General features: G+C 43.0%; 1 protein-coding gene across 1 annotated transcript; it reads right to left on the reverse strand.

Annotated features, from left to right (window-relative positions):
- Nucleotides 1-1,290: 1,290 nt before the first annotated feature.
- TNFSF8 (TNF superfamily member 8) lies at nt 1,291-23,336 on the reverse strand. Its single transcript, XM_036432793.2, has 4 exons — nt 22,834-23,336; nt 12,812-12,854; nt 3,532-3,603; nt 1,291-1,830 (listed from the first exon to the last, which is right to left on the reverse strand). The coding sequence occupies exons 1-4, from the start codon at nt 23,026-23,028 to the stop codon at nt 1,436-1,438; spliced, it is 705 nt and encodes a 234-aa protein (XP_036288686.1). The 5' UTR covers nt 23,029-23,336; the 3' UTR covers nt 1,291-1,435.
- Nucleotides 23,337-25,145: the final 1,809 nt, after the last annotated feature.

Here is a 25,145-nt window from a genome sequence, read left to right on the forward strand (position 1 = left end):
CGTTTAAGAGAAATGTAGACTTTTACTGATTATTTCACTGACCTAGGAGGAGTCAACAGAGCATGCTGTTCAGCAAAGGACTTAAAATTTCCCTTCAGTCATTTCTGTTCTCCCAAGTTGTTCTAATCCATATCACCCCTGCTGATTTTTCCCCTTCTTTTAGATCTTTTCTAATCTTTGACAAAATTCCTGAATTTCAACATCTTTCTTTTTTCTCCTCCTTCTTGAGAAACATGCAAACGTTGTTTCATTCTTTTGTGTAGCATTTAAGGGCCCCTTTTCTTTCTGAGGAATAACTTCAACGGCTTACACTTTAAGTCCAATGGTACTTTCAAATAATAAGATGCTGCTTCAGAGATGATGGACAATTGTAAGGGTTGTTGGAGCTAAAGAATCTCCTGGTTATCCAAATAAGGAGACAAGATTGCCATTGTTTAGAGAAGTCCTTTTTGCCATTTCCAAGGTTGTCATTGTCTATCAACAACTTTGTGGGACTTTAAAAGCTCCCACATACATTATTTTCTGAGAGGTGTTTGAAGCAGGGAGCAGGATGAGATCATGTGGAAGATGGCAGCACCTATGCCCTAGCCAAATGATCGCATTTCCTGACCATAGCACGCTGATTTGAGAGTGTGCTAAAGGCATAGTACTTTCCTGACAGGAAACAGAAACTGTTTGTTGTTGAGTTCTTGTCCATCTTAACCAGAATGAAGTCAAGCCTGGTCAGATGGTTTCTCAAATATCCACAAGGCCTCTTTGGGTCTGGGTGGTCAGTTTGGCAGTCCTTTCTTTTATGTATTTTTAGGTCCTACAGTTCACACCATTTGGCAGGTGCCCCGAACCTTGTCTCCAAATCCTGACTCTGCTGAGGTGGCATGCATCCAGATGCTGCAGTATCATTGGTTTCACACTGTAGAGGGCCTTCCCTTTGGTTGTGGGCTTTCAGAACGCTGTCTGAAATCTTAGTTCCCAGGTCTATGATGAGAGAGGCTGGTCTTCTGAGATGGAGGACTTTGGAGAGATTGAAATACAGCCTCTTCATTTTTCATACGTGGATCCTGAGTTCCAATGCGGGGAAAGGAGTAGGTCCAGGCCATACAGTGAGTTAGTGGTTGGGGCATACATCCATTCCTTCCGATTCCCTTTGGGGACTCTGTCCACCACACTACATTCTTCCCTGTCTTCTCTCTGAAAGATACATGACTCAAACATATTCTCTCTCTCTCTCTCTCTCTCTCTCTCTCTCTCTCTCTCTCTCTCTCTCTCTCTCTCTCTCTCTCTCTCTCTCTCATCCCTGGAGCTGTGTCTTCCCAAGAGTCAGAAGGAGAAACATACTATATAATACCCTTTGTGGTTTCAGTGTTGGTCTAGTTTCCTTTTTGCTCAAGTGTTTGGATGGATGAGGTGCTATATGGTAGAGGCCAGGAGAAAGGGTTCACTCTGAACTACTGTATAAGAAGATGGACAGTACATTCTCAAGAGGAAAGGTATTTGTATCCACATACTGGAACTTATCCACCCTGACTGAGATGGTGGTATTGACCTGGAGGTGCTCCAGCAGGAACTGAGAGAGGTTCTGGTATATGTTTTTGGTTTGCACTCCAGACTCGCATACTGTCACCAAAGTCTGCCTTGTGATATTTTGGTTGATAAGTAGTTCCAATGTTAGGTCGACAGAATGTTCTGGGCATTCCACCAGAAACTGCAGTTGGCAAATAATGAAGTACCAACCTGGGAACTGGATCACCAGGTTTCCATCCTGATATCTGAGTCCATGGACAATGCCATCTTGGTTCCAAGACAACTTGGTTTTGTTTAAGTGTTTTGACACTGAAAAGAGAAGGAAAAACAAAATCAGATTTTTTGGGGGCAGAATGCAGGTACAGATGGGAAAATTTGAAGCCTTTATTCAAAGTTCCCCCTTTAAGACTCCTGTCTTCTATAATATTATCTGCTGTCCTAGCCATCCAGAATATCTTTTGTGTTACTCTTTCTAGGTGCTACTTAATATTAAGGCACAGCTACAAAACTGCCCCTCTTCCCTTTTTCCAATGCCAAAGCTGAGGGTCTGAACACACATGGTGTTGGGCCTCTACCTCATACAGAATTGTTTTCCACTTGTTACATTATTCTGTTATAATTATTATCTTTGCCTCTTCAGACTATAAGCTCCTGTGCTGTATTCCTAACAAGTTCTGGACTATCATGCTCATTTAAAAAAAAAAATATATATATATATATATATTATTGATTTTAGAGAGGAAGGGAGAGGGAGAGAGAGTTAGAAATATCAATGATGAGAGAGAATCATTGATTGGCTGCCCCCACTGTGGACCAAATTTGCAACTTAGGTATGCGCCCTTGGCTGGAATCGAACTCTGGAGCCTTCAGTCTGCAGGCTGATGCTCTATCTACTGAGCCAAACCAGCCAGGGCTCATGTTCATTTTTTCAATCAATAAATGTTTCATCAATGTGAGGACTAATGTTTGGGTGGCATTGCACAAAATATCAGAAATAGGACATTTATTTGTGTTCAGTTAATAACCAATTTAGGCATCAAGATGGCCAGGATAATCTTAGTCTATTTGCTTTCACAGTAAGATGCATCCTTTAACTATCCGTTGTCTAAATTTTTTAATGTTTTCCTCTCTTTGAAAGGGCAGCCAAACATGACTGTGTAGACCCTTTACATGTAGGCACTTTAAGGAGCTCTTCCCAGCTGGGCCTTGTAGAAAAGCAGAGCATTAGCAGATCCTTTAAGCCAACATGTTCATGTCAGAAGCCAAGGCTTTCTGAGCCCTAACAAGTGAACATCAGCCCTGATCGATCAGGGTGCCTTTCAGAGCTGGGAAGCTGGTATGTTCATTTTAATTGCCTCTATGACTTCTTCCTTTTAAACCTCATTGCAATTCAATTGAAAAGTGCAAACTAATTTAACTGCAAAATTGAATTTCTAAAATGAGCAGAAGGGCTATTCAGAGAATCCTGGGTATCTTTTCCAGACCTCATTTTTCCTGGTGTAAGTAGTTCTCATTATTTCATTTAGAAGGGGCCTTTTCCGTTGCTGCAATATGCAAACAGGCTCTGTGCCGACATGTTCATTAAGCTGTCAATCTGGGGACAGGGCAGTTTTGTGGTCCCCTTGGGAATAACTTGATTGAGGAAGAGCTTAAGAGCCTGCTTCCCTTGTATGAGGAAAAGCACTATGCACGTGGCCTGCAACTTGTAGGTGGCGGAATAGAGAGGTGGTGGAGTTGAAGCCCAGATGCCTTCAGGGGCATGTAGGCAAAGGGAAGGAGAGAATGGGACTGAGGAAAGGGGAGCTTTGTAGTTTTAGAGTAACTTTCTTCTCTTTCCCCATAAGGAATTTTAATTCAAATGATTAAAAAAATACCTTATAGGCTAAGCAGAATACATCTGCAGGTCACATTCAGCTTGGGCCTCTACTTATGGCCTCTGGCTTAGACATTTCAGGAAAGCCACAGGAAGTGGCCCTTGGGTGGTTGGGGTCCCAGGGTTTGGTTACTGACCTTGGAGGTAGGCCCATGACTTCTTGAAAGGAGCCCTTTGCAGGATACATAAGATGTCCTCTGAGCAATCTCCTAAAAATGAAAGCACACGTGAACTGTCTTTCTCTGCTCTGGGAACTGGAGACACCTTACCATTTTTTTGTGATCCTTTGATGGAGACAGTTACCATTCTGTTTCCATTTGGGTAAAGGAAATCTGTGTATTTCTCATTTTGCCATCAGGTACCTTAGATTTTAAAAAGTTGACTGCTTCCCCTTGGGCTTTTACAAAAGACCTTGGAAGTTGGGGAACAAAAACATATATGACCTGGGTTCCTATGTATACCAGGTGCCATTCCTGTATGATTACCTATCTCACCTCACTTCATCTTTGGGAAAACTCCATGGGAGAGGTATTAAGTCCCTTTGATAGAGAGAAAAAGCCTAGGAACCAGATAGATTAAGTACCTTGTCCCAGGTCACTCAGCCAGTGTGGGCAGTCAGGACACTATATGGATGGAAATTGTTGCTTTCCTTCCCATAAGAGAGCACCAAACACTAGATGGGGTACCTGTACATATTTCAGCTCATGTAATTCTCAGAATAACTCTGCAAGGTTAATCCTGATGCCTAGACATGGTCAGTGGTACAAGATCAAGCAGGTTGGCGGAAATGCTGAGATTCACCTCCAAGTCTACAAGGTTCCAGAAGCTAGGGTTCCTTCTTGAGGCTGTTTTGTTAGACAGTGGGAATAAACACATCCTTATGCTTAATTTTGAGAGGATATAGGATCAAGATAAACACATCCTTGTGCTCAATTTTAAGAGGATATAAGATCAAAGAGTTCTAAGCAGGGAGCCTGCTATCATAAGTTCCCTTGGAAGGTGAAAAAAGACAATGTTTATGTCATTATGGTATTTAAGATATAAAAATATTTTAAATATATACTTTGGTGATGGTGGTTTAGCTTATTATTATAGTAATTCTTTGTATGTAGAGAACCAAGTTACACATTTTTTGCAGTGCCTCATGAATTAACTTACTCTGGACAAATTCCCTTTCATCTTTGGGCCTTGGTTTCCCGGCTGTAAAACTGGTAGATCTATAACCAGACACTGACAGCTTTTGGATGATGTCATTACAAATGACTATTCATTCCATACATCAGACACCAGGCAGCCAGGAGCTGATTCAATTGAAGTCACCTTAGCCATGCATTTGCTTACTGGTCTCTGAACAGTACTCAGGCTCAGTTTTCCTCATCGCCCTCTCTTCCCAGCGAGAAAAATCTCTCCTGGTTCTTCACCGCACTGTGCTTGGAAAGGTTGAACGTTAAGTGGAGAGTTCCCTCTGCTGTCTGAACAGATTTGCTGCTAGAGGCCCCTTCAGCAGAAACAGAGGGTGGGTGGGTTCATCCTTGTCTGTCCTCAACCCGTAAAAAGGCTCTGCAGGATCAGGGCCACACTCCTCCACATGGCATCCATGCTCCCTGGGTCCTCATCCCTCATCTTCTGTCCTAATTAATAATAATAGTATCAATAGTAGTGCTGGTAGTGATAATAATAGCTTATATTTCTATGACCTTTTCCTCTGCCTATCTTCCTCCATTGGACTGTAAAGAGACTATTGTTCATACATTCCCCACTTCCCAGCCCAGAAGATGCTCCACAGATGTTTGTTGAATTGAATCATCCAGTTCTTCCTTCCCTCTGTGGAAGTCAGCTAAGTGCTCAAGGTATGAGTGAGGAGAATGGAATGCTTGGCTTCCTTTTGCCCTCTGGGTTGAGATAACACGCAGGATCATTCTCCCATTGGTCCTGAGGGTTCAGTTAGATTACATGAGAGGATGACTAATGCCCTAGACTGAGGCCAACATATCCCAGTGAGGACAGACTTTGCTCATAGGCCAGAGGCCCCCCGCAGCACACCACCTCAGGTGAGCTTCTGTAGGCAAATGACTGCAGAAGTACAAGCCTGGGCTTGCCTCTCACACATGCAACTGCTTTTGTTCTTTCCCCTTTGCTCTTTGCATGTTTAGTGGGTTGACCTCAGTTGTAATTCTGAGAAACCCAAGGATGGAAAAACACACATCTTATTTTGAAACATTTGCATTTCCTGAAGTCAAATGGCATGGTGTATTTTAATTGTTTTTAAAGAGCCTTTTAGATGGTTTCAAGTGAAAGGAAAACCATGGGTAGCCCCCCATATCAGGGATAAGGAAAAGGGGCTGGGACTCAGTATGCTGGAGGAGTTGCAGATGGAATGAATGGGTGGCTGAACCTGGAGAGGAGCCCAGAGGTTCCTTTGCCACCTGACGAGGAGGCTGTCAGCTGGAAGACGGCACACTTGCTCTGTGCGGCCCACACGCTGAGGCTCCAAGTGCACATTTAAGGAGATGACATACTCAGCTAATGGCCAACGCTGCTCTTATCCCCATTTCTCAGGTGAGGCAGTGAGAAGACCTCTTATGAGGACACACAAACCGCATTGGAAGTTATAGTACTGGTACCTCAAATATTTGACCAGTTGATGCCATTCAAAGAGGCATTCAGTAGCTTTATAGGATCTTGGGGCTCTTGCCAAGAGCTGGGTGAACTTTTTATGTGGCTCATGTCTCCTCATCACCCTGGGGCACCATGATCTGACTTTCTTTTTTGGTTATGAAGACGGGAAAGAGTGGCTTGTGAATAGCTACATACAGTTGGAATAGCTGCATACTTATTACATACAGTTGGAATTCTGTCATGTCCCTGGAATCTGGGATGCTGGGAGCATAGGGAGTAGCCCACTCCCTGTCTCATTCATTTCCCAGATGAATGTCAAGTCTGGGGATACGGGTTAGTTTGAAGAGCTGAAGACTTACATGGAGAAAATGAGAACCTGTAAGTCATGGTTGAGTTGAAGACCTGGGAGTTTCCCCTCTCTGGGCTCTCATGTCCCTAGCTAGATGAAGAGCAGGGTGGATTTGATGATCTAGAAAGGCCCTTCTGGCCTGTTCTAGTAGGCTGTATAGACTCACTGCACACTGCCAGGCCTGTTACTGGGGGAAAGTTAGTCCCAGCCCCAGCTATCTGCTTTTATAGGTGTGCTGCTTTATCCCAACTATGAGACTCTCTTTCACATATTCATTTTCCAGACACCTGCCGTGGTAGCACAGAACATTTTAGCTCTGGGATAATCAAGGTTTTAAAGAGTCTGGTTCCTTAGGATTTGCATGGTTCATAGAAATGGAAGTTTCCTGAGAAGTCACCATGTCCAGGCATGGTAGCCACATAATATATGTGCTCGTCAATGTTATCCCCACAGCATACTTTTCCTAGGTCAGTGAGTTAGTGACAAGGGTCAGGACCAAAGTCCAGGGCTCCTTACTCTTCTGCGTGACATTTTATCCCTCAAATAGCTCAAACACTCTGAATTCTTCTGAAGACCAAGGCCTTCTGATGGGAAAGAGTTTTAAGCTGTTTTTCCAAGCTTTGGACTCCTCTAGAAGGATCATGAAACTTGCTTAGGCTTTTTGGAAAGCCCGAAGAGATATATGTGGCAATGAAACCCTCCTAGTTAGTTGCACAGAAGAGAGATATTGCTTAAGATAGTTGAAAGGATCATGTTCTAGACATCAGAATAGTGATAATCTGAAGACTGGACCCCACCTTGAGGTCTTATAAAGTTAGGCCTGAAGAGGCCATTAGATGCCAAGTTAACCATGATCCTAGTCCTATGAGTGGGGATACTGAACCCAAAATGGCTAAAAGTATGGCCAAGATCCCGTAGTAGGTCAGGAACAGAGCTGGGCTCAGAACACTCCTAGTCTAAGGCTCTTTTCCTATTGTTTGGTCTTCCCATGGAGCAGAGAAGAAGTGGGTTTGCAGCCACCATACACCCGGGACGAGTAATAACAGGACAACTGGAGGTGCTAAGAAAACAAATCTCTGGGCTCCCTCTTGTGGGAGAATACCAGAAGGTGACTCCAGGCCCATGTGCCGAATCCTTACAAGTCATCTGTCAGGACAGTTAGGCTAACAGTAAGATGCAACAATGCCCAGGGTGGCAAAACAAGCCACATTAACCACTGCAGCCAGGTGGTCTCTGTGCCAGGCACCATCCAGGTTATTGGAATGAGACAGACACAGTGCATCTCAGAACAAGCCCCTGGGTTCTGGTCAAGGCTTTTAGCTTCAGACCTGTCACTTCCTCTAACTGACCCTCAGTTTCTGCATCTATAACAGTGGGGATAATAGTCAACCCAAATGAATGGATGTAGTGATGATGCAATGAGATCATGGATGTCCAATGGCCAATGTGGAATGTGACATAGAGGAGATAGCCAGCAAGTGGTAGTTTCTTCCTCCCAGACTCCTCTTTTCCTAACAGTACTGCTTAGCAGAGCGGTCTGGCTGATGAAGTGCTCATTAAAACACAGATCATGACATTACCTGATGGATCAGAGTTTCTCAATTACGTATATAAGTGTTTGAGGCCATCTCACACTTCTGGAAAAGTGTGCAGAATCCTCCTATCTGTTGAAAATATTGAATCCTCCCAGGAAGGAGAGCAGTTATTCTGATACCTCTACGTCTGGTTGTTTCTTCCATCCGCCTGGGAGCATGGCCAGGAGAGTCTCAACAGTAACATCTATGGGACAGTCTCTCCAGTATCAGTAGGAGTTGGAATCCAAGTTCATCCTCAACTGGCTTTAACTTAACCGCTTTCTTGATGCCACTAGGCCCACTAGTGATGGAGAAACTCCCTGGTAGTGACCTTTGATTTACAAACAGCATTTTTGGGGACTACCCATGCTGGCATGCTCAGGGTTAAACACATAAAAAGTGATCAGTGGTACAAACTGAGATCAAGGTGAAACTAAGTTGAATCCCTTGAAGGTTCCTTAGGATGTTGGGGGTTTTCAATCTTGACCTGTTGCAGTATGTAAGATAAACCTATCTGACCCTATGGGTATTTTCTTGAAATTTGCTTCTACTAAATGCAGGTTGAGTTGATATCATTGGGGGCATTTAAGAAGCACTTTTAAAGTCTATAAGCTAAAAGGCAAAGTAAATCTGGAGTCTGCGGTGCAATTGGCTAACCTTTCAAATACCATTTTAAAAACACTTCCCAGAGTATTGTAGATGCAGAAATGTGACAGCACACTTAGAATGTTAGGCTTGGGATCAGACTGGCTCAGGTTCAAATTCTTCCTCTCCCACTTACTAGTCACTCAGCCTGTGAATTTTCCTACAAGTGAAGATAATCAAACTCCCTTGAAGGGTTGCTGGGAGTTTTGAATGAGATGATGCATAACAAGGAGCCTCTATCCATCACCCAAAGTATATTCAATAACAGTTGGCTCTCATCCTGTGGTTCGGGGCTTGCACTGCTGGGCTTTGTAGAAATATAAGCCAACACATGTGATATCCCGAGGTCTAGGATGAAATTAAGTGTTAAGCAAGTTTGAGGAATAGGCCTGTTTCCCCTCCCTCTATCCCTCTTTCCTTCTCCAGCTCTATTTCTTTCCTTTTTCCTTAAAATAGTTAAAAGATGAGGATTTCCTCTGTATTTAGAAACTTATGATTTGTATGTGCTAAATTTAAGTATAATTTTTAATATTTCTCAAGGACCAGAATATTTCCCTCCTTTTCCCCTTCCCTATTCTCCTATCTTTCCCCCTTCCTTCTCCTCCCCCCCTCCCCTCGTAGCACCCCTTCTCTCTTATTGGGGGCAAGGGATGGGATTAGATATAGATCCCCTTAGTACTCTAGATGGCCCCTCCAGCACCATATCCCACTTTATTCGGAGTGGCCCATTTTCCGTTTTCTTTCTTGTGGAGAGATTTCTGATTCCTGTTAGCTCTGCCTTAAAAATAAGATAGCAAGTGTAAGAGAGTTTGCAGTGAGTGTGTATAAGTAAAAAGAAAAGCAAATAGGCTCTCTGAGGCCTGTGACTGTCTGAAAAGATATTTCCCCCTAAGTAGAGGTGCCCCTCTTGCTATGAAAAAAGAAGAAGAAGAAAAAAAAAGCGACAACATCTGGTGGTTTGGGCTATCTAGATCCAGCTCAGTCCAGCCAGTAGAATTGAGGTTTCTGCTTGCTAGTTGTAGTCTTTCTAGGAAAGGGTGCTGCTGCTCCTCCACCTGCCTCTCCTCTTGTAGTTCAGGGTCCTGATGAGGCTGTGACCATGTGGATCACAGTCATGTGACATCAGGGATAGCTGGGGATTGGTGAGGAGCCAGCCTGAGTGCGTTAGCTTCATTGCCTTTCAATGGGCAGCTTTATTGTTTTTTTGGGCATGGTTCACTAGTGCAATTAGAGAGCCAACCTTACTTGATCGCTCTGATGCTTACATTTTCTGTTTAGCAAGGGCATGGCATGGAGACAAGGTGGTCTGCCAAGCCATGCAAAATTTACAAATTAGAACAGTCAAATGGCCAACAAATCTTAAGATATTTGCTTGATTCCTGGAAGTTATGCTCCAAGATATTTGCTTGATTTCTGGAAGTTATGCTCCAAGCAAAATCCATGCCAGGGTTAGGCCATCTGGCTGGCCCCCATCACTTTTGATATTTTAGAAAGCAGGAAATTCCAGTTTCTGCAAGAGAAAGTGATTTGTTACAAGTCCGGGGACTGGACTATAGGTACATATTCTAAAATAATGGAGAGCATGATTCACCAGCAAGAAAATGGACAGTCGCTGGAGCAGCGGTTCAGAGTTGAGGAGGAGTTGGGAGAAGTCCAGCCCTAGAGAACTGAGGGGGGCCGGAGGCACTGGAAGGAAGTAGTCACATATTACTAAGCTCCGGTGGTACAGCCCTTGTTAAGCAAAAGGGCTCCAAGGCAGGCCAGTCTGGATTTTGAGATCTTGTCGCCTTCCTTGCTAACTGTGCAATCTTAAGTGAGTCAATAAACTTCTCGGTGCACTAGTTTCCATACCTACACACAGAGATAATATTTATCCCTGGGGCTTGTGAGGGGTGCATGAGTGAATCACAAAGTGCTCAGCCCAGTGCTTGGCACATCAATGGTAATTATTTTCACTCTGCCGGATCCTCATTTATATGAAGTGAGGGGATAAAAGAAAACTGATTTAAAACTTGTCTATAGAATTTCTCAAGTGCCGGGAAGCACGGTCTTTCAGTTGCTGCCTCTGGAGCATCCTTCCAGGTTTTTCTGGGAGCTGGTTCCGCTCTGCCTGGAATATCTTGCAATGGCTTTTCAAAGGGGACAATGTGCTGCTTGTGCCTGTGTAAGGCAGGCTTTCTGGGGGCAGGAGCCCTGGCTACAGATTGCCTTTTTTTTATTTTAAATTTACATATTAAGCAACAGAATTATCATAAAGTGTCAAAGCTGGAAGGACTTTCCAGTTCATTGAATACATTCAGTTACAGATGAGACCTGGAGAGGGAGAAAGACATGCCCAGAGAAACAGCTGGTGGAGTGAAGGTCGGTTCTGGAGACCAGGTCTTCCTCCCTGGGACCATGATTTCTACCTCGCCTTCCCAGCAGGCCTGCAGTCTACCCAGTGACGGGAAGAGTAGGCTTGCCTTAAAAGCAGGAGGAAGCTAGGGACCAGACACAGTGGGTGATGGGTGCTTATGGCTGAAGCATGTAATGCAGAGAAATGGAGAGGAACCTTGGGGTCTGGTCCCTTGGACAATCGGCAGAACTCCTTGGATGACCTTGGACAAGTCGCCTTAATTGCATGGGCCTCAACTACTCACCTCCAAAATGGGATCACTAAATCCCATGTTGCTCACTCCCAGGAGGGAGGTGAGATATACACAAGGGAGGTACTGGAAGGCCCTTTCCAAAAGTTCCATAGTCCTAGTGGGGATTTTTATTAGCATTTTTATGCTAGTGTTGCAGAAACATTAAATTGTAAACTGAGGCTGGTTGTGGATTAGTTTCTTTTCTGATAATTCACAGTGATGGCCAAGATAAGAAAAGATATGACAGTGATCTAGTCCATGGTGCCCACAATTTTGGATTTCATGGATTGATGAAATTACCACCAAGTGAAAATTCAGTGACTCATACAGAGTGGGCAGCTTTTGATTTTGCCTTTTGTGATCATTAAAACAAAAAATTACTTGGATAAGAAGCAAACCAACTTAACTTCCCTCCATATCAGCTTCATCTTATAAAAGAAAGACCATTTTAATATTTTAGAAAAAATATATACTCTCAGAGCAAAGGAGTGCCCCTTACTTACAAATAATAGGCTCTGAGAAAATGGGTGACCTTGCCTTCCTTTTTGTGATTCCACTCTGGAGTGGTTGGAACTATTATAGGGGCAGAACCACTAGTAAGAGATCCTGTGCTTGGCAGCCTATGATGGGAACTCTCTCCAGATGCCAAACTGATGTTGTGGGTGTGAGTGGCTGTGTCTAGACATCCTTTGGTCCCAAGGATGTTCTGGTGTCTCTACCTGGGTGCCTATGATGACCCATACTTTCTCTTTTCCTTTTTTTCTCTGAGTTGTCAGGTTATCCAGCTGTGCTTATTAACTAGGTTCTAAAAGATTACAGAACTGAGATGGGTTAATGTACTTGGGTGATAAGACCACTGGCTTAGAGATGAGGACATCTGAATTCTAGGTTTGGCTCCATATGTCCTTGGACACAAAACTTTACTTCTCCTCCTTTGTGCTATGGTAAGATTATTCAGATGGTCTCAACATTTTCATCTTTGCAGTGAACCTAACTCTGTTTACCAGCTCTCTGGAGTAGAGACAAATGCATTAATTAGTGATTACAGTAATAGGAATTGTGGAGGGGTGAGGTGGAGAAGAAGGTCTGTTTTCCCAAGTCCTCAACTGCACTATGCATTTTGGCTGCTATCAGTTATTTAATGATTACTATGTATTGGTTGCCATGTCAAGCAATTTATGGATGAGGTCTGATTGGATTATTGAATACCTTCATAAGGTAGTATTATTATTCCCATTTCAAAGATAAGGAACTGAGGCTCCTAGGTGGAATGCAGAACCAAAACTCACTTGCCTGACTCCAGATTTCAGGCCCTTAACACAACACTGCTTTGTGTTCCGTCCATGTCTCTGCAACAGCCTATGCCAGAGGTAGAATTTCCATCAGTGGGAGAGGTGAGGGGTGGTGGGAGACTTGTGGGGATAAGCTTGTGGATCACAGTCTGCTCTGGTGAATCAATTTGCAGCAGCTCCACCTTAAGCAGCCCCATCTCTGCCTCCGTCCTCTTTTCTATTGGGCGCTGCCACATGTCTCTAGCTGTTGATCAACTCTGATGTCATGTGGATGATTCACTACACATTTACTCCTAACCCCAAGGTCTTACCTCCTTTAAGGGGGAATTTTCCTGGGGGAGTTGGAATGGAGTCCTAGAAGAAAAGAAAGAAAGAAAAAAGTGGTGTGAGGAAGATATTCAGTTGAAACAACTCACCTTTTTATTTTCCATTTTGTTTGTCCTTAAAAGTACTGTGCAATTTAGAATTCACCTTCCATCTGACTCTTATATTTTAAAAGATAAATTCACTGACTTAGTTATCATGAACTTGCTCATGCATTTACTTAACAACATGCCTATCAAAAAAGCAATTCAGTTACTATCCACATTTCATAGGCAAGGAACCAGAGTTAAGAGAGAAAAAATGAAAAGTTTATGGCAGCTCAGGGACCAGCATCTGCAACTCAATCCCCAGTCTAGTGCTTTTTTTGTCACCTCCACATAAGAACAATCAAATATAAATACATGTTTTTTTTTTCCCATCTTTGTTTCATCAAACAGTGAAAATAGTTTGTAAACATACCTGGGAAGGTACATTTATATCCTTCCAGTGGTTGGAAATTCTGAATTAATTGAATGTTTATGTGTCAAACATCATGAGGATTAAATAATTAAATTTTGAGTCCCTGTCCTCTGGATTTATTACCAGCTTAAAATTGGGTAGATTATCCAAATATTTATAAACATATAAATAAATTCTTATATTTTTATATATTTACTATATGTTTCATATTCTTTATTCTATAATGTACATGAATATATTGACATAGGTAAGTAAAGTTTGATAGAAAGAGATTGTCTTCTGGAGAGATTGCCTCCTAGAGATTGCCTTCTAGACTGGAGAGTTGCAGGGGATGAAAGGGAGGTCTTATTGGGATGCACTAAGTAGGTAATAGAGCAGATGGGCACAGTTCTTCAACCCAATTAACTATACAGGGACTAACTTTTGCACACCTAGTCTTCCTCCCACTTCTTCCCACCTTGGCCATGGAAACACCTGTCAGATGTCCTGCCAAGGAGCAATGAAATGTCTTACTCTTCTTTTGACCTGTCCAGGTTGGGAATCACCTATGGTTCATTGGATTGCAATATTAATAAAGACCTGGAGACCTTAATACATAGATGAAAACACCTTCCCAATCTATCAGAGCAAGATTTAGCAGTTGACCATATCTTCTTTTCTTAGCGTTTAGGACAAACACCTAGGACCATCTGGAGTTCCTCTTTTATTCTATCACTAGAGGCCCAGTGCACAAAATTCGTGCATTCAGGAGGGAGATCCCTCAGCCCAGCCTGTGCCCTCTCACAGTCCGGGACCCTTGGGGGATGTCTACCTGCTGGTTTAAGGTCCGCTAAGCTGGCAGGTGGACATCCCTCTCACAGTTCTGGACCCCTTGCTCCTTACTGCCTGCCTGATCTCAGCTCCTTACTGCTCTGCTCGTTGTTCCTTAGCATTGCTGCAGAGGCAGGAGAGGCTCCTGCTCACCAGCTGTGAGCCTGGCTTCTGGCTGAGCAGTGCTCCCCCTGTAGGAGTACACTCACCACCAGGGAGCAGCTCCTGCATTGAGCATCTGCCCCCTGATGATCAGTGTGTGTCATAGCGACCAGTTGTTCTGCCCTTTGGTCAATTTGCATATTAGGCTTTTATTATACGTATAGGTTTTTCCCCAGGGGCTCTGTCTTTTTCCTTCCTGGTAAATGGATCCCTTCTCCAACTCAAGTGGATTGTAATGAGTTTAGAAGTCTCCTGAAGGCAAAACCCTAGCATAGCACCAATCTGGAGAAGGTGGAAGTCAGTCTAAACTTTTAGGCTTCATCTTTTTAGGGGAAAGAAAGTGAACTTGACTTGGAAGGTCCTTCCCTCTTTGCTCTAATAGTCTATGATTTTATTGTTTTGGTTGAGAGCTCTTAACTTAAATAACAGTGCTGTTCATTGTGGTCTCTCAGTTATGCTTGCAGTTCATAGGAAACCCTGACATCACAAAAATCCCCCCCAATAAAGAGCATTTCAAAATTTAATCACCTCATTTACTGTCAAGCATGATGATTGGTTAGTGTAATGTTCAAATGTACAAAGAAAATCATCTATGTTTGGGTTTGATACTAAGATCATTGACCTGGTTGGCTGCCAAGGAAAGTATGCAGGTACTATGAGAGAATGCCACAGCAGGGGGAAAAAAGTGGAGCCATCCCAGGGCCACGGGCAGGTGGGAACTACCAGAGGATCATACATTAGCACATACTGAATGAGCACCTGGTGTAGGTCAGGCACCAAGTTAGTGTTGGAAAACATCCTGTGGATTTTATGGCTTATATATTAAAGCAGTTATTTAAAATACACAAATAAATATATAATAAGAATTTCAAGTTGCAGCAAGAGCTAAAAAAGGAAAATAGTCTGAATATTTCAAGATTGTATAGTAGTCCCCTCTTATTGAAGGGGATACATCCTAAGACCCTCCATGGATGCCTGAAACAATGAAAACTACTGACACCTGTAGGTACTGTGGTTTTTCTATATATACATAGCTTTTTCTTAGATGATATCCAAATTGCCTGCATCACTTCTGATGGCTTTGGAGCCATTGTGAAGTAAATGTGGGTGGTATGAGCAATATGATAGGGCAACAGTGGGCCTGACCACCCAGATGGCTACCCAATGACTAGTGGGTAGGGAGTACACTCAGCATGGGGATGCTGGATGAAGGGATGATTCACATCCTCTGGACTGGACAGAGGGAGGTAGAGTGGGACTTAATTGAGATTTTTTATCACGCTGCTCAGAAGTATTTATGGAACTTTCCATTTAATATTTTTAGATCAAAGTTGACCATGGACAACTGAAACTACAGTTAAGGGTGGAGTGGGAAGGGGACTGCTGTACCTCCCAGGCATTTGTTAAAATGCAAATTCTGACTTGGCACGTTTGGGTAGAGCCTGGGAGTTCATTTCTGATAAGCTCCCTGGTGATGCTGGTGCTGCTGGCCCACAGAACACACTTTATAGTAAGGTCGTAAAAGGCAATATCTGGGAATTGGACTTCATTTATATGAAGTTAGAGGAGGCCTCTGTCTGTCACTTAAAGGCTTTCTGGTTTCCTAACTTCAGACAGAAGAGTCAGAATCAAAGCTTCTTTGTACAAGAAAGAGTCCTGTGGCTTAAACCTTGGATGCCCAGGACACCCAAGATAGGAATGTGGCTATTCCTGTTTTGAAGAGCTCTTCAGACAAAGTCTTCTACTTCTCCTGGTTGCCCATGGTAGAAAAGATCAAATAATCAGAGCCAGAGGGGAGCCTAGACATTTTTCAATTCATCGAGCTATTTTTACAGAAGAAGAAACTGAGAGACTCCTGAGTCAGTTAGTGGCAGATCTGAATCAAAGTTTTCTGGTGCTCTTCTTTCCACTTTCCCAGTAGTAGTGGCTATCCTCAGAAGCCAATGATAGGAAAGCTCATTCTACCCTCCTCTCCCCTCCCATTTGGAGATAGAAAAGCAAGATACAAAGGAATGATGGCTTTTAAAATTTGCTGAAGACTGTATGTGCCCTGGGCACTATGCTAAAGGCTGTCCATCAGTTTCTCTTTGGCAGGTGCCTCTCAGTCCTAGAATTCTCTCCCATCTCTTGCCTGGGGATCTGGATCCTGACTGGGGAAATGTGAACCATCTTGCTCAGTGACTTGACTTTGAGGGGAAAAGTGTATAGGCTAGACACAGGCACAAGCCAATGGATCCTCCCAGGATGTCATTCTCAGTTTCACTGAGTAGCTAAGAAAACTTCATCTCCATGGTTACCAATCAGCTATACTTCTTTCAGTGTACCTCTTTTGGCTTAGACTCTGGGTATCTGATGGGTGTCTCCAACATTTCTGTACATGGTGGGAGGAACTGTCACATTTAACCTGCTCATCCAGGTGAAATGACCCAATCCCAATCTTCCCTACCGAGGACTCTGTGTCCTCATTTCCTTTAATCACTGTGATTACAGGGCTAATTATCCTTCCCTCCACTTGGTTGTTGCAGGCATGATAAAATGTTTGCGAATGCTTGAAAATAGTACCTATTTTGGCTACTCTCTTGATTCTAATGATGTGCTTAATTTGTTTCAATACCTTGAAAGGCCCTTTCCTTTCACAGAGCAATGCTGTGCAGGGATACTCAGCTCCCAAATTTGCTTTTGACAGAATATGCTCTCTCTCATTGAAAATGGCCAAAGGGGATTCCACATCCCTTTCTTTGCTGGCCTCATGCTGTCTTGTAAGGTGGGCCACAGAGATCTTTGCCAGAAATGCCTCTTATTTTCAAGTTAACATGACTAAACACTTAATCCTCTGTGGTTAAATGCTTTATTTTATTTGGCCTTTACTCCAAGAGTTAGGGACTAACCAAGACTTAGAGAAGTGACTTAATGATTACAGAAGACCCCACAGATAGCAAATAGTGGGGAAAGGATTAAAACTCGGGTGTGTTGACTTGGATGGCATACCACAGTGCCTTTATAGAGTAGGACAGGATTAAGCTGAGGCAGAAAATTCTCTTGGGACTTTATGAGAAAGTGGATGGAGATAATAGAAAATCCCTAGGAGAAAGAAGATTTTTATTAGCAGTCTTTGTCTTGATATGGTTAAAGTGGGAATTGAAATAGAGTGGCTCCAAGCAATTATTCTCCCAGTGAGGGTTTTGTTCAAATGCTGGTTCTAGTTCAATAGGTCTGAGATGGGTCCTTAAGCTTTGCATCCCTAATAGGCTTCCAGTGATGCCAGTCTGCTGAGCCATGGGCCATGCTTTGAAGAGGAAGGGCTTAAAGCCATCACTCAACAGGCAATTAGGACAACTGAGGTCTTCCTTTTCCAAGGAATTGGGAATGGCTATAGGAGGCTGAGTGTGTGTTTAGGAAAACTTCTCCCTAGACTGCTGATGGGGATGGAATCCTATCCTCTCCCCTTCCTCCTTCAATGCTTCTTGCCACCTAGGCCTATTTCCTGCTGCTCCCCTGTGCAGCCTGACTGACCGCATTTCTGGCTCTCCATTACTCTCCTCACACCTGGGCTTGCCTTCCTTTAGAGTGCACCTCTGCTCACTCTTTCCCTCACCTGGAATGCCCTATCCCAACTCTACCTGCCCCATCCTTCCAATGGAGAGCTCTTCTCCATCGGAGAATGCCTGCTAATAAATGTGGAAGTAATGATAGAACTAGGCAATCATTAATCTTCCACCCTCAGAGCATCACCCAATATATTACTCATTAGTAAGAAAGAAAAGAAGTGTTTTACAAAAGAGAGACAGTGGTGACCAACTTAATCAAGTGACTAACCATCATTGCCATTCATGGGACAACCTGACATATGTCTCTAGCCTTGCTACAATAAAAAGTATATAAAACAGTACCTGTGCACTATAACTGCCAAAAACGATTCCTCTCATATGATGAATAAACACTATAAGACAAATCCAAAAAGTGCATTGTTCTACAACAAAACTAGCTTGGACCCTTTGAAAAAGTCAGTGTCATAGAAACAAAGGGCAGAGAAGATGGTGGATCATTGCTTCTTGGGCTTGAATGTGCATAGATCCCTGGGGACCTTGTTAAAGCAAAGTTTTCAATCCAGTAGGTCGAGAATGGGGCCTAGGATTTTGCGTTTCTAATAAGCTTCCAGGACCACCCTTAAAATAGCAACATTCTAGAATCTAGATTAACAGGCATAACCAAATGCAGTGTGCAACCTGAGACTGGATTCTGGATCTCCCAAACTAAACAGGGCACAGTGCCTGTAGAAGATGCCTTTGGACAAGTGGGAAATTGACGTAGGGACTACATATCATTATTAAATAATGTTATCGAATTAACACTAACTCTCTTGGCTATGAAAATGTCTTTGCAGTAAGTAGGAGATGGGCTGAAATCCATGTAGGTGAAAGGTCACACTGTATGCAACTTTGTATATAGGTTATATGAGTACCATTCTATTTTATTAAAGGTTTAACATTTTCAAAATAAAACTCTGGGCATAAGTCATGATCCTTTTAACCCTAAAAGAGATTCAGCTTGCATTCCAGCTATTCTGTAAACCCCTCCTTCCCTCACTGCAAAGATGTTCCTAAGCAGAAACTGTCTTCCTCTCCTGTGTCTATGGCATTCTGTGCCATTCTGCCCCAAACTAGAGAATTCCCAGAAAACAGAAGTCCTGCCCTATTCATGTGGTCCTCCCATCATGGCCAATTGGATCAAGCATAGGCTTGACCCTGAGATGGTCAGAAGATTTTTTTGATTGATAAAATTGAATGCATTGAAGAGAGTAACTTGGGTAGAGGGAAGCACCACAGGGCATGTTGACACACTTCTTTATTTTATTGGAACTTGAAACTAGAAAACCAGGCCACCACCTCACTTACTATCCTTAAACAGGCACTGCTCCACTCTTGGTAAGGACACACTGTTTTAAAAGGGAATTTTCTTTGCTTATAAAGAGAAAGGAGGCAGCTGCTTGCTCTTCTTTCTACAAAGGGCCTCCTTTCAAACCTATTGATCCTGAGCATCTTGCTTGGCACTAACCTTGTTGAATGTAAATGGATCTCTCAAGGGGCTGGGTAGGCCCAGTCTCGGGTTTGCAACAGAGATGGTCCTTTCTAGAGCCGACCTGGCATGCAGCCTACCTCCTTCTCTAACTAACCTTTGTCTCTGGAGAAGAGAGAAATTGTATTGTTTTTGCTTTGCTGGGTAAACTGTGTGGAATTTCATCCTGACATACATGTGTGTACTATGTTGTGCTCACTCAATAATAAATTACTTTTCTTTCTTTTTATCTTGAGGTGAAGAGATGTCTCTTTGTCGGCAGTACTTTTACTTCCTCAAGAGTATTCTGGTACAATCTCTTTGGAAGCTGATTGGCAGTATTTACTGAAGTGAAAAATACACATTCTATTCCTACCACTAGGAATTTATCCCACAGATATACTTGTAGACATGCACAGCTAGCACAATTCTAGGCACAGATAAATTATAATGCAGTCATTTAATAGGATACTATTGTATGACTGCCTCATACAATAGGTGGGTTTCCATGTATTAGCATGGATGAATCTCCAAGATATACTGTCAGTCAATAAAGTAAGATGGAAAATTATGAGTTTACTATAATTATATGTATGAACTATATATTTGTAGATACATAGATTTTGGGAAGGGCAAGGAAGTACCAGTTAATGATGGTTATCTCAGGAAAGGGGGACTGGTGGTGGGGTGGTCAGGGTATAAGAGACTGTTACTCTCCCCCACCCCCACTTATTTTCCTTGTTTCCTGTTTATTTATCTTAAATAACTTAAATATAATATTTTATAATAAACATATGGTTTAAATGTAAATAAAACAAAGTATAAACTCACAGACACAGAGGCATTACTAGACTACTGTTTCATAAGCAATATGAAATCAGGATTTCTGTTGGCTTTTTCAAGGCTATATATATCCCCATTGCTCAGAACAGTGTCACGCACATAGTAGATGCTCAATAAACATTTGTAATTGAAACCCAAGTGCCTTCTTTGTCCAAAGAGTTTGATCTTGGAGTTATTTGATCTTCTGGACAAACCTCAAGGCAATCTTTGTAGATTTTCCTACATGCCTTACATCTTCTCTTCTCTATCACTTTGCTCATGTTTCTCTATTGACTAGGAGGGCTCTCTCCTTTGATCCCCCTTCAACTGCTTGAAGCTATACACATCTCTCAAGCCAACCCAAATCTTCAATCTCCAGTGGATCTTTTGTTAGACTTTCCTGTTCTGTCTCCTTAACTTGGGATCTTATAGTAGCCCAAGGTGCCTTCTTTCCATCACTTATAATAGATTATGACTTATTTTAATTTTTTCTGCACATGTGCCTTTTTATCTACAACTGTGACTTCTTATGCCAATAAAACCTTTCTCATGGTTCTCTACCCCTGCCCCCATCTATCCTCACAGACTGCTGTGTGGCCATGAACCCATTTCATTTTTAATAATTGGGATGTGAGCTTAAATTTCTTGTGTATCTCCCATTGATTTTTTTTTTAAGCATAAGTCCTGTTATAGTGTCTCCCCCCCCCCCCCCTCTCTTTTGTCTAAGTTACACCTATCCTATAGTCTACCTGCATTCTCTCTTCCTGGGGAAGCCTTCCCTGAATGCTTGAGGTCATGGAGATAACCCTTCTCTTCTCTTAAAAACAGTTAATATCTAAACAATTTAGTAGAAACAATATGTGTAAAACACTTAATACTTAGCACTGTTTTTAAGTGAGTAACTGATACTTCTCAGGCTAAGAAATCACAGCATACAAACCACACAATCAGATTGTGAAATGAATCTTTTCACGTCCAAACAGGAGAGCTAAGTCAAAAGAAATGAATGCACAAGACAATAAAGATCCCCAGAGAAGACTGAGAACAAAGTTTCTTAGTGCTTCTATTGCTGTCTGTATTGGAAAAGGGAATGTTTTCTCATTAAGCAATCAAGTAGCTGACTCTACCACTTTCTCAAGATGACTTAGCTCAAGCTCTGTCCCCTTTCTGTTCCTCATTTTCCATGTTTACAAAAATGAAGCAGAAAGATGCATGCCAGTTCCCTTTATGAAAAGAATCAATTCAACTAAAAGTGGGATTTGAATAAGAACTATTCTGGAGTTCTCTAGCTTTATATCTCACCATCACCACCCCACCACAGTCATACCCCCTCCTCTCAGAAGTTCTAGATTTAACCTTTAACTATATACCTTTAAGTCCACTCCAATTTCTTTTCTTTGACCATTGCTATAAAATGATATATCTCGGGTTTACATCAAATTAGAATTACATAAAATTATAGAGCCTCTACCAAAAAAAGGGTGCCCTAGAATGTTTTCAGAGTATTATTTTTAGTAGATATAGATAAGGCCATTAATTGATGAGTCTCATACACTCTACCAACGAAATCAAACAGAGCAATTCTGTTTCCTTTCACTTTTATGGAGATATGAGACTCAAAGTGTCATTTAAATTTCAAAGCTTGAGGACACTTAAGAAAATACACCAAAGCCTTTTAAAGCCTGATTCTTTTAGTAATCCATGAATTGTAGAGCCTTCAGCCTAAGGGGGTTGGAGGGGCAAGTTCTGCGGGGTGAGGGGGGGCGCGGCGGGGTGGTGGTGGTGGTGGTGGTGGTGGTGGTGGTGGTGCAGTTCTTAAGCTATCAAAATTAACAAAACCCACTTTCTTAAAATGAGAAAACTTCCTCCTTCATCACTTTGGTTTTTGCACCAAAGCTCACCTTTACTTCAAACAAAGGTGGTCTTCTACGAGGTGTGACTCTGTGGAGCGCACCCATAATGGCTTGTAGCTTCAGCATTCTGAGCAGTCTCAGAGGGAACAGGTGTTAAAAACATTTCTGTTATCTGCCTCTGGGCTCTGTTTCTTGTGACACCCTCAGCTTTTCAAAGTGTTGACTTGCAAGGGAACTTTCAATTTGTCTCGTGGGTTTTAATGCTAAAATGCTGAAAGCTCTAAGCGGCCCTGATCTTCCCTTTTGCCCCTTCCCTTTCAGACTTTGGCCTCAGACACTTAGTTTTTTTTGTTTTTTGTTTTTTGTTTGTGGGTTTTTTTGGTTGTTATTTTTTAAAGCTCTTGGCAATGGATGAGGCCACAGGAATCTCAGGAATATTTGATCTGAGAATATAGAACCTGGGGATCTGGTCTGAAGACTCTGAAAATGTGAGAAGAAGTTATACAAATAATGTTATCCTGTCTCCTTATTGCTTCCTTCCTTGCTCAGAGTCCTTGGCTCTGTATGATTTAAACCTTCATTTCTCAGGGCTAAGAGCTTTTCTCCCTCTTTTGGCTCAGGGAGTCTAGAAAGTTTTGAGATGATAGCTCAGCAAACCTTTCTTTCCAAAAGCCAAAATATTTCAGAGAGTTAAGTTCCCGTTTCTCTACTCCCTTTCTCTACATGATTTGTGTACTTTTAATTTTTAAACCTCCCCGCTAATTTATTAGCTGATTCCCAAGACTCTCTCTCTCGGGGAAACTGAACATAAATCAGAAAGGAAAGGCGACGGGGAGAAGTCCACTTACCGACTTCTGAATCACCAGCACCATGATGGTCGCCACAGCGAAGATGAGACATACAGCCAGGGTGGCCGTGGTGAAGCAGAAGTAACTTCGGCTCGTGGTCCCCCAGTGGCCGGTGACGGAGCCTGCCGGCTCGTGCATGGCTGTGTCTTGAGAAGGGGCCACTCGGTGGAGTGCTCGCTGCAGCCCGGGGCCCATTCTTATATAGTCTTCCCCGCATCACACCTTATCGCTCCTCATCTGCTTCGGTTCTGGGCCCATCTGGGTTCCAAGAAGGATTCTCCCCTGAATCCTGGATCACGTGACTTGGAAAAAAACCTTCACCGGCTGCCTTGCAAAGAAACTCTTCTCCGGGGGCGTGAGGCACAAGGCAGCAGCATGGGTGGAGGAGAGGCTCATTTTTCATCGCCAGAGATTAAGTTGAGCACAGACAATGCAGCGACTCAGGAGGTGGCTGATGTCAGAGGGCGAGTAGGAAAATGACGGTTTCCCTATTCTGGTGTGTGTGTGTGTGTGTGTGTGTGTGTGTGTGTGTGTGTGTGTGTGTACAGTCACTTCTGTTTCATTTAGACTCAGCCGCAAAGTGCCTTCCTGCTTGAGAAGCTGCACTCTCTCTTTAGGGAGGCTTTCGGGTGAGAAGATCTGTCAGAAATGCCTCTCTGAGGATTTGGGGGATGGGGCTGGATTTCTTGGGTTCAGCTGGACAAATCCCTCCTGCTGAAAACTGGAGATGCTACTGATATAGATATCCATTGATGTAGAGATTGATCCAAAGAAAGACAAACTGTAGAAGCATGAAATGTGGGGCAAGTGCAAAGGGACTGGGAGTAGGAATTCTAAAAACACTGATCTTTGGAATAAAAATTTCTGCTGAGTGTATTGGGATCTGTTGAAGTTGCAGACAAACTTGGGCTTGTCGTAAAACTCACAAAGAGGGGAAGGGATGAGCCATGAGGGAGGGGATGGGGAAGTGGTCTTGTGCTGAATGTGGGGGGAGGGGTGTGTGTGTGCCTGTACTGCATGCAAGTGTGGTGCATGCTGTGTGCATTGTGATATGTGGTGCAAGCTGTGTGCATATGTATGTGTATGTGACTATTATACTTGAACTTATGTTGTCTCAGGCACGTGCTAGGAGCTTTATGCATGTCCTCACTCCATCCTCACCTGCACAGTCTGAGGCAGGTAATAATTTCATTTTTTTCCAGAGGGGAAAATTGAGAGAGAATGAAAACTGTTTCAAGCAAATTTGCTAATGTTAATCAATGAGCTAAGGGGTGCATAGCCTTACCTGGCTAGCCCCCAAGCCCATGCTAAACCTTTCAATCATCTCTGCAATTAAAGGCTGGAAGCCTGAGGTTGGGTCTCAGCCTTGCCCATTACTGGCCTTGGGTCCTTGTACAGATTCTTACGGCCCTCCCTTTGACAGCCACCGTGAAGATGAAATGGGATGGTGGTGTAACAGCACTTTGTGAGTGGGAATAGACTTGGCCGTGGTGTTGGACCATTCCAGTTAAGCATCTGCAATGGTCCCCTGGGTCCGGTGTGGAATTTAGATGGATTCATTGAATGAACCCATAGTTTATCTGAGGGACAGAGCTGCTTATTAATGCTCCCCATGTCAAAACACCATTGAAAATGTGAGCCACTGCTGAGCCCATGCCTCTGGATACAGCTCTGAAAACTTCCCCTGGAAACACCTAGTTCTTTGCAGCACCCTCCCCTTTCTGCTCTAGGTTTGGCTGCACTGTATCTCCAGCACCAGCAGAAACCCCAGATCCACCCAAGAAAATGTGGCCCGAGCCAAGCTTGGATTATTACCACTGCAATCTCTGTGGGGATCCCAGGCTGTTGAGCATCACCCAGTTAGTCAGACTAGGAACTGGCCTGGATGTTCCTTCCCAGTGAATCTATCAGAGCATAGATTCTGGATATGGAAGAGCTGTTAAGAAGTAAATTCTTTTTTGTTTTTGTTTTTTGTTGTTGTTGTTGTTTTTGTTGAAGAGAATGGTAGGCTGTGTACCTATTTTATACTCAAGGAAGCTGAAGCCTCCCAATCCCAAGTTGGGATTTTATTCGCCCCCCTATTTTATTGAGAAATAATTGACATATATCACCGTATACATTCAAGGTATATAGGATGATTTTTTTAAGTGGTGAAATGATTCCCACAATAGGTTCAGCTGACATCTGAGCTTGGTTTAGGAAGAAGTCGGCACACACACTCGTTTGGTCTGGTAACTGGGGTGGGAAGGAAGCAAGTTAGTGCTGTTGTCCTTTCTGCGTGTGTACCTGGCCAATGTGGGGAGAAGACTGTG

Source organism: Pipistrellus kuhlii, unplaced genomic scaffold (assembly GCF_014108245.1).
Source record: "Pipistrellus kuhlii isolate mPipKuh1 unplaced genomic scaffold, mPipKuh1.p scaffold_m20_p_12, whole genome shotgun sequence".
NCBI classification, from domain to species: Eukaryota; Metazoa; Chordata; class Mammalia; order Chiroptera; family Vespertilionidae; genus Pipistrellus; species Pipistrellus kuhlii.

Coding starts and splice junctions, on each gene's coding strand:
- TNFSF8 (XM_036432793.2), bottom strand. CDS start 23,028: ATGGGCCCCGGGCTGCAGCGAGCACTCCACCGAGTGGCCCCTTCTCAA. Junction 3,604..12,811: donor AAAATTCCCCCTTAAAGGAG/GTAAGACCTTGG, acceptor TTTCATTTTTAG/GAGATTGCTCAGAGGACATC. Junction 1,831..3,531: donor GTCATGGGCCTACCTCCAAG/GTCAGTAACCAA, acceptor TTCTCTTTTCAG/TGTCAAAACACTTAAACAAA.